The following is a 13,034-nucleotide window of genomic DNA, read 5'->3' as shown; positions in this document are numbered from 1 at the left end:
AGAAATAATTATAGTTTTTCCCCTACCGTTGCTTTTTTCCGTTCTTTGATCTCCTGGAGAAATATAAAATCACCATAATGTGTTTTGTGAAAACACTAAATTACCCAATATTAGATATAATTAGGTAGCATTGCTAGGCTGTGTTGAGTTAGCCGATAGACATTTGACCTGATATGTCTCCCTGCTTATTGAGGAGTTCCCTCACTTATCCCAGTTATACTGTGCTGGAAAGTATGTCTGGTTCTTCGATACTGAAGAATGTTTATCTTTGTGATACAAATGGCAGTAAGCTTCGAAACACACCTTGAAAGCTGGGTCCCTGGGAGCAGACTGTCTTTATTTAGTCAGAAAGCCTGAGATGGGAGTGCCTCTTAATCCCAGCTGGTTAACCTACACTGGACGTGTGATGCGACCCGGTTGCTGGTTAAACCACCACCTACTGCAGAAGTGAGTTTCTGCTTTGGGTTTGGGTTGTTTTTTTACTGTATCAGGCTAGTGCATTTACTTTGGCTTTAAACATACAGGGTTATAACCTGAGATCTGTGATAAATCCTAGTTTACAGTGCGACTTGTCACCTAAACTGTCAGGGGAATGTGATCCTGTGGCTGCCTTACCAGTTAGCCCATGGACCTCAGTACAACATCATGAGGCTGAGATGTTTCTCTCTCCACATACGGTATCCCTGCTCTTTGCACTGAAGTCTTCATTTTAGTCTTTCAGATTTGTATCTAGTCTGAGAATCCCTTCCAGAAACACCACTGATAGTTTCCAGGATGTTCCTCATCACTTGTTCTCCTATAATGGCTGTAGCTTTCGGCTCTGTCTGCCCAATGGGCCTTTAACCCTTTGCAGGATGCGGGCCCTCACTGTGCTGAGCGGGTGCCACTTACCTCGTTCCCCAGATTGATTTCCTGACTTTTTTTTTTTTTACCCTGATGTGCCTGGAGTTTCTCTCCATGAGGTTCTAATGGTTGTGTTTCTTTGTTTTTTGGTATCATTGTCTCTGTCCTGCAGAAGGTAAGATGAACTTCTTTTAACTGCTTTAGATGCACTAACCCCACGTTTTGTTCCTGGTTTTGTTTTCCGCTGCATGGTGTTGACAGACTGCCCCCCCCCCCCCCACGGCAGATCCTTGCTGTCTGTAGTACCGAACAGAGACTGCTCCGTTCATGAAAATGGTCTTGGCGTCTGTATATTTTTATCTTTTTAATTTGCAAGTGAAGACCATCTTCATCTTGGCAGCGAGCTCTAACAAAAGGCAGCATGCTTCTCCTCATGGGACTTAGCGAATGGTTTCGTTAGGCTCGGCCAGCTGCTTCTGTTTTCTTTGCCTGAATGTGAACCGTTTTGGGTGAGTCCCCCCCCCCCCCCCACGTATACCGTGGTTTGGACGGCAGACTGTGAACACCTTTGGATCCCACGCCATTGGATGATGACGTGTTTCTAGCCGTCGTTCCCACTACTGCTGTCATTGTTCTCTCCTGCCCCCCCCCCCCCCCCACGTCTGAAGCGTGTGTAGCTGTGTTCTGTAGCTGTGTTAGTATTCCCTGTGTGCTTCCGTGTGTCATGTCTTACGCCGTGTGTCACGTTTGCCCCTTCGACACCCCCGCACACCTACACCGTCAAGGGTGCCGCCAATGTAACGCGTTCACACGTAAAGCCCTGCGGCCCAGTGATTGGCTGTTGTCTGTCAAGACACGGGCCAGCATGTGTGCCAAACGGGTGATTGTTCAAGGCAGGAGAGGTGGTGATGTTCACTCATACCCTCTGAGAACAGCACCCCCTCCTGGTCAGGGGCTAGAAACAGGAGTATTTTAATATACACAGTATGATTCCATGCAGCAAGTAAGAGAACACAGGGGGACTTCAACAGAACATGGTCAACAGCTGTACGTGTTAATATTTGGATAATACTAACATTATAATAATTCATGAATTTAGTAGTTGCACATTAACATTTCATCCACGACAAAACAGCCTGAGTGTTAATATTGTTTAAACAGTGGATTCATGTGCCTGTTGAATAAGTAAGAAATAACAGCCTATTGCGTCACCTGTAGTAAAGCACCCTTTCCGAGGGAGGACTTGTGTCTGAGCCGCGGATTTGGAGACACGGCGCCGCGTTAATCCCGCCGCTCTCCCGCGGGGCACAGAACCTGGAGCCGTGGCGGGGCAGTAACGGACCTTCCCTCCTTCTTAGTGGGACCTCGCCCCTGGCCTGCCTCAACGCCATGCTGCACACCAATTCCCGAGGGGAGGAGGGCATCTTCTACAAAGTGCCCGGCCGCATGGGAGTCTACACGCTCAAGGTGGGTGTCGGCTGTCATTCTGGATTGTGCACCGGGGGGGGGGGGCGGGATTGTGAGGCAGTGCTTTCAGTGTGTCTGTTCCATGCTGGTTTCATGCAGAAGGAATTCTTCGTGTAATAACATTCTTGATCTTTTGCTTGTTTTAATTTATAGTGTCTTTAATCAGTCTTGACTCCACTCCTTTGCAAGCCCTTGCTTTTACGCTGATTGTTCTTTTTTGGAATTCCACTTTTAAATTTTGGTAGTTTTTATTCCCGATAAATTGCCCGGGGGGGGGGGGGTGCTGACAGTGAAGCACACCTGGGGTGCCACATGGGCCTCGACCTGCCCTGCCTGGGACTCTGTGAAACCTGCAAGTGTCCTATTGGCTGCCTGCCATCTGAGCAACGAGAGTGTATAACGTGCGAGTAGGGCCGGGGCAGCCTGCAGGATCAGCCACGATTGGGTCGAGGAGGGGGCCACTGCCACCCCCACACCTTCACCTACTGCCTGTGCTGGGCGTCAGGGGGACTGCCTGGTAGTGAGCATATCGGTAGGTGTGATCATCCATGGGTCCTGAGCCCTGGCTGCTCCACCTCCTCTGTGTGTGTGTGTGTGTGTGTGTGTCTGTGTGTGTGTCTGTCTGTGTGTGTGTCTGTGTGTGTGTGTGTGTGTGTGTGTGTGTGTGTGTGTCTGTGTGTGTCTGTGTGTGTCTGTGTGTGTGTCTGTGTGTGTCTGTGTGTGTGGTGTGTGTGTCTGTGTGTGAGGTGTGTGGTCTCCCCTGCGCTCAGATGGCCCCTCCCACAGCCTCCCTGGTCAGAGTGTAATTGCAGTTCACAGGTAGCTTCAGTCCCAATGCCTTGAGCTGGGCTTCCTCGCTCTGGCTGGCGGTGGCGTGGGGCTTCTCCCCCCCACCTGTAAGCCATCTGCGCCGCTGCAGCGGACCCGAATCAATCCGTCCGGCTTGAGGAGGCCAGCGCCACGTTCCCCTTAAATCTGTTGGCTCTGGAGGCTCTCGCTCAGCCGTGTCCAATGACCTTTGGAGTTCCCCATTATCCTCAATGATACAGAGACTCCATCACCACTTTAAACATATATGGTTATAATCTGAGATCTAAGAAAAGCTTAGTTTACTCTGCCAGCACCCCCCACACACAGCTCCGAGCCCCACAGTGCATGTCCTGAATTCCTGTTGATCACAGTGATGATGAGGATTATTATTATTATTATTACACTATTCAGCAGTATAACTGCTGCTGGAAAGTGGTTGTTAATCATCAGCATATGTTCGCGTTTGGAAAAACCAACGTTCAGACAATTTCCCAGGATATTTGGGAAAATGCTTGGTTAATCAGTGAGACTGTCCCATTTCGCCCTTTAGATCGTCTCAGGATTGCATCTGAAAGGGTTTGTTTACAGTGGAGCGGTAGCTGCAGGCTGACACATGGTACAGGGTATCCTTTTTTAATGAATACGTTTATCCGGGCCTAACCCAGTGCTTCTCAACCCGGCCCTCGGGGAACCCCAGACAGTCCGTGTTTTTGCTAAGCCGTGGACTCTCTGGCAGGACCTCCCTCAGGACCTTGTTGAGAAAATCTCGTTTAACCTCTACTTCATTTTGCTGCCGGAATGAAGACTCACGTCTCCCTTTCATGTGGGAATGTGGTAAAACAAACACACACACACACTCTGAATCGCCATAAATCTCCACTAAGAGCGTACAGTGAAGCTGCTCAGTATAAATCTGCCTAAAGTCATCTCTCAAAAGCTGAGCAGCAGGGCGGCTTTGCTCAGATTTCCCAGAATTCAGTTCAGCGTTATACTTCCCAAAAAAACTGATAACTTATATGGGTCACTGGACTGGATAATAGATTTATGGACTGTTTGGAAGGTTAGATGGATGAATGGATGGACCAACAGGTGAACAACCTTTTTTCAGGGGCACTAACATAATATCTGTGTATAAATGCTTATGACTTGCATGTGATGTCATATCCTGCAAGGCCTCATGGATCCTAAGAACATTACAGCAACCAGCCTGACAGGACTTTATAACACCGTTTTAGAACAAACCAGTCGGTGTTGCCTTTATTGCCATATTGTAAAATGTTTCTGCGCTAATGGGCATCAAGTCAAACGGTAGTAAGCAAAGCAAACGAGTGACCCTCCTGTCCCTGGTTAAAAGGGTCTCTGTGTATTTCTGCAGTCGGTCTGCACTGATGCTGCTACATTAGATTCAAAGGTTACAATGGCAGAATCTCAAAGGTATCAGGCTTGTCAGACTCTATACATACAGATATCACTACATCAGAAGCATGTCTGACTTGATCGAGAAGGAAAACTAGCAAACATTAATGTGTTTATCTGCTCTGTCAGATAAACCCTGGAGCTTGCCAAAGGCATTGTTGAGGAAATGATGCCTTTGATATCTGAAAGCGGAGTCCTTTCTCCATACCGCCTCCCAGACAGGACGCAGAACATCTCGGCTTTGTAGCGAGGCTCCTCACATCTTGGACAGGCTGCCCTGTCAGAAACGATCCTTTATTTGCCATTTGCACAAGTACGTCAGACTTCTTTAGTTTTCACGTATCCTGTCTCGGTCTCCTTTGAGATACACATTCAGCTGAGAGCAATGCTTAGGGCTTGAGCACGGGGTCAGCCTTTTGTCTGCCGTCCTTGGAGCATTTCAGGGGCTTGATGGCCTTGCTCAACCACCCAGCGGAGAAGAGATTATTCTGCCGAAGACAGGATTTGTAGTGGTGACCTTCTGATTGCAGGACCCTGACCCACAGTGGCGCACATCACCTTGTAAGCTTCTGCCCTTGGGCCATTTTAGTGCCCTGTTAAAGTCTGGGCTCTACTATCGAAGCTGAAGCTTCCAGAAAGTATCTACAAAAGGCCGAGAAGGTGAACATCAGCAGCCGTCAGTCTGTGTGATTTCATGGACTCTGGCGGAGCCTCAATTTGGCATTAAGCCATGGCACTGGGGTGGATTTCCCTAAAGCAGAGTTGTTCCTGCATAGCTGGAACAAATGCAACTTGAGTCCAAGTAAGTAAGTTGCTAACGGGAGAACGGTAAGAGTTCATCGTTAGGCGCTGTTCTCGGATGAGCTGCGTGATGAGTGATTATGCAGTTCGTGTTTCGATCTGCTCTGCTCTGCCGGGGGGATCGGGAATCACCCTCAGTGGCTTTATCGATCCCTCTAAGCAGCAACTTATCTGCCACGTGCGTCCTAGCTAATCCACCCCCACCTCGCACCCTCACTGTCCCCTGTTTGACCCTGCAGGGGAAGTTCAGGTTTCTACCTGACGTCCTGTGTTCTGCCGTCACTGTTGTCAGTGGAGACGAAGATCTGCATCCAACTTTATATTGGCTGTTACTTCTCTTAAAATATTTGTAAATGTTTCTAGTACATTTCCACCTTATATGTGGTGCTCATGTACATATGGTGTATATTGTATACAGATTTTCAGAGTGCCCCAACAGGACTGAGTGCACGATTTGCTGCAGTGTCCTGACAGTACCGAGCCTGAGGATGTGAGTCTATGTATTTCGGTGCCAACAAGCATTTTTCAGAGAAGCCATATTCAGACGGGCTACAGTCCTGAGGATTGCAGTGTATATAAACAGTGATATGCGGCTCAGCAGGTTTGACCACTGTGCTTATGATCAGATGGTTGCTGGTTCTAATCCCAGGGTCAGAGTGATTTTACTGTTGGACTCTTGAGCAAGATCCTTTAAACCCCAGTTTTAAGCCCCAGGAATTGTCTGATCCTGCTTCCTCAAAGATGTACATTGCATTGGACACAAGTGTCTGAAATTAATAAAATGTAAATGACAAGTGGGGCATCTTCCTGTAGGGGGCGACATTTAGGCTCATCAGCATCTTTAAGGTTTCGCACTTGGTTACAGTCGAAGGTATAAATTGACCCAGCTTACAGCAGACATCCATGGGGATGGTCCTTCACAGCCAGTGAATGAGCCAGGACTGGTCACTGGCAATTATGGGGCTGATCGATAAACTAAAGGCCAGCTGGGCTGTATCCCTGGAGGCCGCTGCCCCTCTGAACATTACACTGAAGCTGTCATAAGGTACATTAAAGGGAGCAAAGAGTAACAGAGGGAATTCAGGAGTGAAGTAAGCAAGGAAAAGGCATCTCACTGGCACAGAACCACACTCCAGTGACAAGTCAGACCAACGCAGTGACGTCATGGGGGTGGGGGGGAAGCAGGACAACCTGGAAGCTGCGTAGCCTGACTTCATATCTGCTGTGCATCTGCCGGTGGAGGGTGTGCCAGTGCCAATGTTTGGAAAGAAGACTAAGTTTATTTAAAAGATTAACAGACGTTTAAGCCGCAATGGACAGTATAGCTAATCCTGCTTCCAGAAACACAGGTTAATCCCCCAGAGCGCCACGTGACCACAGCTGTTTCTATATAAAGTATGTGTCTTACCTCACCAAAGCCCAGAAAACATGGCTGCATGTCAAGAGCTCCCTTTTCGCAGTGTCCGCTGTGCCAGGCTAGTCTGGGTGACCCTTCAGAATCTGACATTCTAGCCGTTTCTCTTGCTCCTTCTCCCTGCTCCTCTATGAAAGGAGGCATTGTCAGGTGGATGGATTTCCAGTAGCTCATCACACTAGACGGAGAAACTGAACTCTTCTTTGTAACAAAGCCCGGATCCGCGGTCTGTCTTCGCCTAATAATCTGGATGTCCACATCCAGGGCAGGCCATGGAGTCAGTGCAGTGTTCGTTTCTGGTGCGCAACATTACTGTGGACTGGGATCCCCCCGTAGATAATGGTCGCTAAACTTTGGTGCTGTGCCTAATCTTCAAGAAAAATATACACAGGGAAAAAACAGATGAACGTCCCGAGATGCTAAGGCCTTAGGAGGTCTGTTAGCCTGTTAGCCTTAGGAGATCTGTTAGCCTTAAGAGGTCTGTTAGCCTGTTAGCCTTAGGAGGTCTGTTAGCCTGTTAGCCTTAAGAGGTCTGTTAGCCTTAGGAGGTCTGTTAGCCTGTTAGCCTTAGGAGGTCTGTTAGCCTTAGGAGGTCTGTTAGCCTAGAATGTGACAAGCCAGGCTGGCTGACACTATGCTGTGTAGCAGAAATGGCATCTAAGGTGAGCCTGTTGTATGACATACAAAGCATTGTTCAGGAAGTTTCTGCAGATGTCTCACTACCTTTTTGTGACACTATTTGATTAGTGGTTTTGGTTTTATCTTTCTGTGACCCAGTGATGGACTGATGGATGGACTGATGGATGGACGGATGGATGGACTGATGGATGGAATGATGGATGGACAGAGGATTTCTGAGATCTAGCTGACAAAACCAACAAAATTAGAAAATATGACTAGCAACACAGTTTCGTTACTTTGTTGAATGACACAGCAAGCCTCTCTGTATGCATTTGTATGATCTGTTTTAATTAAGATATCGCTACTCCCTGGCAGATCAAATAGAAGAAAAATAAAGAATAACTTGTCATATTCAGATAAAGATTTTATTTTAGTCTGCCATGTACTATTGTCAGCATTGTCAAATCATGAGACAGTATTCACTGTCATGATGGAAATTGGATTTTCTGTCCCAGTTTCAGAATGTTTCGGGCTGTTTAAAGCTTTGAAGCTTCCAGTCCCTGGATCATGTCAAGCATATGATAAGAGGCTGTGAGGATTATATATCATATAACTGACAGTTCACTTTGGAATAGCCAGTGGGCGTAATACCTCTGATTAAATGTAATTGTTTCAGCTACTTGTTTATTAGCGTGACACCCGAGTCATAAATGTATTCCTAACCCTTTCCATGCTCTGCAGTCAATGTCCAAACAGTCTGACACTGGCAGCTGTCCATGCTCCACATCAGAGGATGATGTAAGAGGTCATTTTGGCATCCCGTTTGCGTTGGTGAGGGCTAAATGCGCCCCCCCCCCACTGCATGCTTCTCTGTTCAAAGCCCCAGCCTGTCAGGGTGATTGGCGGCTCTGGCTGACAGCAGCAGCCTCATCTCCGGCGCCCCGGTCCCTCTTCTATCACCGTGGTGTTTCTCCTGACCTAAGACGAGATTTATTTATTTTTTGTTCCATCAGGGGAACACGACCATGAACAACAAAGAAGTGACTTATAATGTGGGTTTTAAGACAATCGAAAGAACAGCTCCGAAGCAAGGTTCTTCCCTGGGAGCTGCTTTGACATTTGAAAGATCCCTAAGTATATATACACCGAGGCAGAATCCTGCCTTTGTGGTAGGTGCAGCAGGGATGACAGGATGCAGGGATGTTTTAGAGATCATAATATAGGGCTGTAACAATGCAGGCGCTGTTGGGAAAACGCATTTTTATTTAGGGGGGCTGAGTTAGAGAGCATTGCGGTCACATGTCCACCGGCCGTCCGGTATCCACCGGGCCCGATCACCGCTCTCTGCAGACCATCCGCTTCATATGTCATCTGTCTCCGCCCCCGGCTGCCATGGTGGCATCTATAGCGGGGGCCCACGGATGTGCGGACTGAGTCAGCGGCTTACTGAGGGCTGAATAACATCTCGGCTAATCGCTCCTCCAGGAATGGAGAAAGCTGTGAGACCGGGACAAAGCCTGTTGATGTTTAAAAGCTTCATCGTGATTGGTGCAGACTTCTTCTCTGAGCCGTGGTGGGCATGCCCAGTGTAGTGCCCAGTTAAATTAGTGAAGAATGGTTTTTCAGTAATAAAGTAATTTGGGGTGTATTGTAAATACCATGGGAATGGGTAGTCACACAGTGTAGTATTTTACATTTTATTTGTTTAGTTGTTGCTTTCATACATACTATGGGGAGACCATGGTGGAAACCATTCTGCTGGCCATGGGATTTGAACCAGCAATCTTCTGGTCACAGGCACAGCCCACATACCACGCCTCTTTAGTTTGGGTTTGTCTTACTGGGTGAGAACATTCATGATGAATTGGTTGTATCTGATTTTATATTGTGATTCTGTAAAGCATAGATCAACAGTGAAACTACTACATAGACATTCTTCTGATTCGCTGCTCCCAGTAGCATAACCTTTGACCCCTTGAGCTTGGCTGCTTGCATCGTCGTCGCCATCTTGCCTTTCGTTAATCAGAGGTGACTTCTGTTGCATTTCCAACAGAAAGACATCTCTGACGGCACGAAGGACCTGTTAGAGGAGGCCTCAGAGGAAACCAGCGACTCTAACGCTGCCTCGGATTCCCAGAGCCCGGAAAATGGCAGCAACCCCAAGGAGAGTGGGAAGGGCAAGTGGAAGAGAAGAGGTAAGAAATGCCACTCCGGCCTGGCTCAGGGTGCCTACTGGGGTCTCCAGTCTTGTTCAAATGCATTTCACTCATTTATCAGACGCTTTCATCCAAAACATACAACTACGGGGTCAGACAGTCTCTGGAGCAATTGAGGGCTAAAGGTCTTGCTAAAGGACCCAACAGTGAAATCACTCTGCTGACCCTGGGATTTAAACCTGCAACCTTCCGATCACAAACATCATGTCCTGAGCTGCTGAACCATACTTCACCCCCCACTTAAATACTTAAATAGTGAAATCTTAGTATGTTTTATTTTGTTGACGCAATGGAAAATTTGCTTATATAAAACCATAATGGGATTGGTTCCCTGGCCTTGCGAGCGGACCGAGACTCGAATAGAATTCTGTGTACAAAACCGCCAGCTGCAGGTAGATACGAAGGTCAGGTGTGGGTGCTGGCTTTGGCAGAACTGGCCCATAATCAGAGGTCAGCAGCACCAGGCCGTGTTCCCTTGGCAACACCCCACAGATCATGAATGCTGCAAACGCTGTGTGTGAAGAGGAAGGAGCCAGCTGACAATGCACAGCACCGGCGCTCTATGGAAGGCCGTACCGGCAGCTGCTGGACGCGCTGCTTCTGCGCCGTGCAGCTGCAGCCTGCAGCCAAGCCCGGTAAATGGCGCGTAGGTGCATCTGTCGGTGCTGCAGCTTGGCGGTGAAGCCACTCTCACACCGATGCTAAACGCGCTAATTGCACGCACGGCTCGTTTTTGTTTTTGGGTTTTTTTCTCTCTCGCCAAACGAGCGCCCCAGAACAGGAAGCAGTGCCTCCGATAACATCTGTGACCACTTCCTCAGACACGAATGTATGGACGGATGTTCGACACAACATTAACGTCACCCGAAAGCCAGCTGCCGTCACCGCGCTGCATTCCGCTTCTCCCGGGTGATCGTCTGCAGGCCATGCAGAAATGCCGTTAGTAAGCAGCAGGGCGGACTGAAGCTTCAGCTTCCTTTCGGAATCCAGCAAGGTGACAGAAAATGTTCAGTAGACAGCAGCTGGTGGACCATCTTCCATGTAAGTTCCCCGCAGTGGAGACTGGGGATATTTTAGAGGGGAACTTGTCTGGTTGCTGATTTTTCCCTTTCTGCACGAGCGGTACGTACCCTGTATACTCACCCGGTTAGTGTGCGTTAGTAGCCAAGGCTCATTTACAGCCCAGATAATTACTGACAAGAGGGTTAATACAGTCATGCCTTTGATGGCTGTTCAGATGACTGCTGCAAATCTGCTCATATTAATTTAAGAGGTATTACTGACAGGTCGTTAATGTGGGTGGTCTGCTTGTGTTTATGAGTGAATTAATTCCCCCTGGGTAACGGACCACACAAACCACTGAAGAATAAAGCAGCAGTATCAGTACAATGCTGGAGTCTCTCCCTGATTTGCATTTTTGAGGAGAGTATAAAATAATATATGAATCATAGGAGATAGCAGGCGGACCGGAGAACGTTTGGGCCATAAAAACGGGAAGCCGGAGCCAAGCCGTGCAGATTCTCTGAGCTCATGCTGCAGCTGGTACCGTCCCAAGAACCAGAGAACACATGTAGTTACTTTGATATGGACACCTGTCTTTAATATCAGTGTTGTACTTGATGACACCCGGAAAGACGTCTGTCTTGAATAAACATCTGCCTTGACAGTTTGTCGAAGACCTGCCAGCTAGAAGCTTTCTGCACTGACGCTCATAGATATTGACTTTTAAACCGACGATCTTTGCTACTGAGGAATCGCTTTATATTTTGTGACAATGTTTTTTTCCTGTTGACTGCAAATCTACCGTTACTGTGGCTTTAAAAGCTAAGTTCTCGAATTTTGAGCAAAGAGGAAAGGGTTTCTTTTTTTGGTTAGCAGTGTGGAAAGCAAGGGGAAGAGCAGCTGTGAGCTGCAGTGTGAATGCAGGACTCTAAAGCTGGTTTTGATTGCGCCTGTCTGGTCATCAGTCTGCCTGTGGAAATAGATTTCACTCTTATGTTATTAGTGCTGAAATTTCCAGTTTACACCACAAAATTAGAAGTACATCAGAGCATGCCAGTGTCTCCCAGCGGCATTGTTATGATTACACAAAGCGCCTGGTGAGCAGATGTGCATCTGGCTGGTTATCCCCTCTGCTCTGTTTGCCGAGGAGATCACATGACCACTCTGGATCATATGACAAGCCTGCTCTGTCCAGCAGAAAGCTATATGTGTGTGAGTGCGTGTGTATGAAAGATTGCTGAGATCCACGTGTGTGCAGTGCTCTGCGGATGTGTAAAACTAATTTCTAATTAGGATCCGGGAGATTTACATTTATTTATGTTTCAGATGTTTTTGTTCAAGGTGATGTGGAAGTGAATAAACCTTCATCTCTGAGATCAGGGTTCGTCAACATACAGCTCACTCACTGGAAGGCCAGACAGTGATATGATTGCTCTGCTAGTCAAGGGATTCAAACCCATTACCTTCCACACACAGATTGCTCTGCCAATGAACTACACACTGCCCTACATGTCAATCCAGGTTATGTTTGAAAATGGCACATCTGCGTGTGTGTCGCAGATCTTGGACATGTATGATTTGTGATGTGTTGAAAAAAATGAATTCATAGTAACCATAGTCGGACTCCAAGTTATTGGAATATCACAGGAATTTCATTCATATTTAATGAAATAACACCAGATAATTCCTCACTGACTAATTCCTGCTACCCTGTAGGAATAATGTCATGTATTTGCCTTTGCTCCTCCCTTTCTTTGGCATAAGCATACACATTAGTTATATGCAGACAGAATGAATGAAACCAGACCTACGTAAACATGGGATTTACCCAACACTCAGTTCCTTTTCTCTACTTTTATATGACCGCATTCCCTGTTTCACCTCTTTGTGTGCAGATTAGCTTATTGGTTCATTAACATGAAATCATAGAAAATGAATGCATCCCATAAGTAAAGTAGCGTTCAGGCTCTTTCAGAGTGACTGTTTTTATTTTGCACTGGAGAATTGCACTTTAATTTCGTTGTACAATGTCTCATTGCTACAATGACAATAAAGATTCTATCTATCTAAGTAGACTTCAATTCAGTTCAATTAAACTAATTTTTATATGGCACTTTTCACAACAGTCACCCCAAAGCATTTTACATGGGGGTGCTGTGATACATCATTAAGACAGAATAATACAAAAACAGGGAAAAGGAAAGATAAAGAAATGAAAGAAGTCGGATGACACTGGAGGAGAGGGCTTGCAGATTTGCATTAGATTGCCGTGCTGCTTGGACATCGACGCTCTCGCGGCGCGCTGCCTTTCATCTCCATACAGTCCATGTGCGGCTAATCGGAAACACGCAGGTTTCAGCGGAAATAGGTGGCAGCTTTGAAAAGTCACCCTTGTCACAGCTCTCACACTTACTTCACAGCAGGGGGTCCGACTGAATCTGGAA

The 13,034-nt window shown here is 47.1% G+C and overlaps 1 protein-coding gene across 2 annotated transcripts in view; it reads left to right on the top strand.

The window, feature by feature from the left end:
• The window catches only part of asxl2 (ASXL transcriptional regulator 2), a 56,689-nt gene that overhangs the window by 16,593 nt on the left and 27,062 nt on the right, over positions 1–13,034 (top strand). The window contains exons 3-4 of one of the 2 annotated variants that reach the window (XM_023826553.2): positions 2,202–2,310; positions 9,426–9,567. In XM_023826553.2, coding sequence (XP_023682321.2) covers positions 2,202–2,310; positions 9,426–9,567 — 251 coding nt within the window. Of the gene's footprint in view, positions 1–2,201; positions 2,311–9,425; positions 9,568–10,444; positions 10,630–13,034 lie in introns of those variants that run through there. The other variant, XM_023826554.2, reaches the window with a different exon arrangement.

Source organism: Paramormyrops kingsleyae, chromosome 19, assembly GCF_048594095.1.
Source record: "Paramormyrops kingsleyae isolate MSU_618 chromosome 19, PKINGS_0.4, whole genome shotgun sequence".
NCBI lineage: Eukaryota > Metazoa > Chordata > Actinopteri > Osteoglossiformes > Mormyridae > Paramormyrops > Paramormyrops kingsleyae.
The sequence above is the reverse complement of the archived record's forward strand: the minus strand, read 5'-3'. Positions and strand labels throughout refer to the sequence as shown.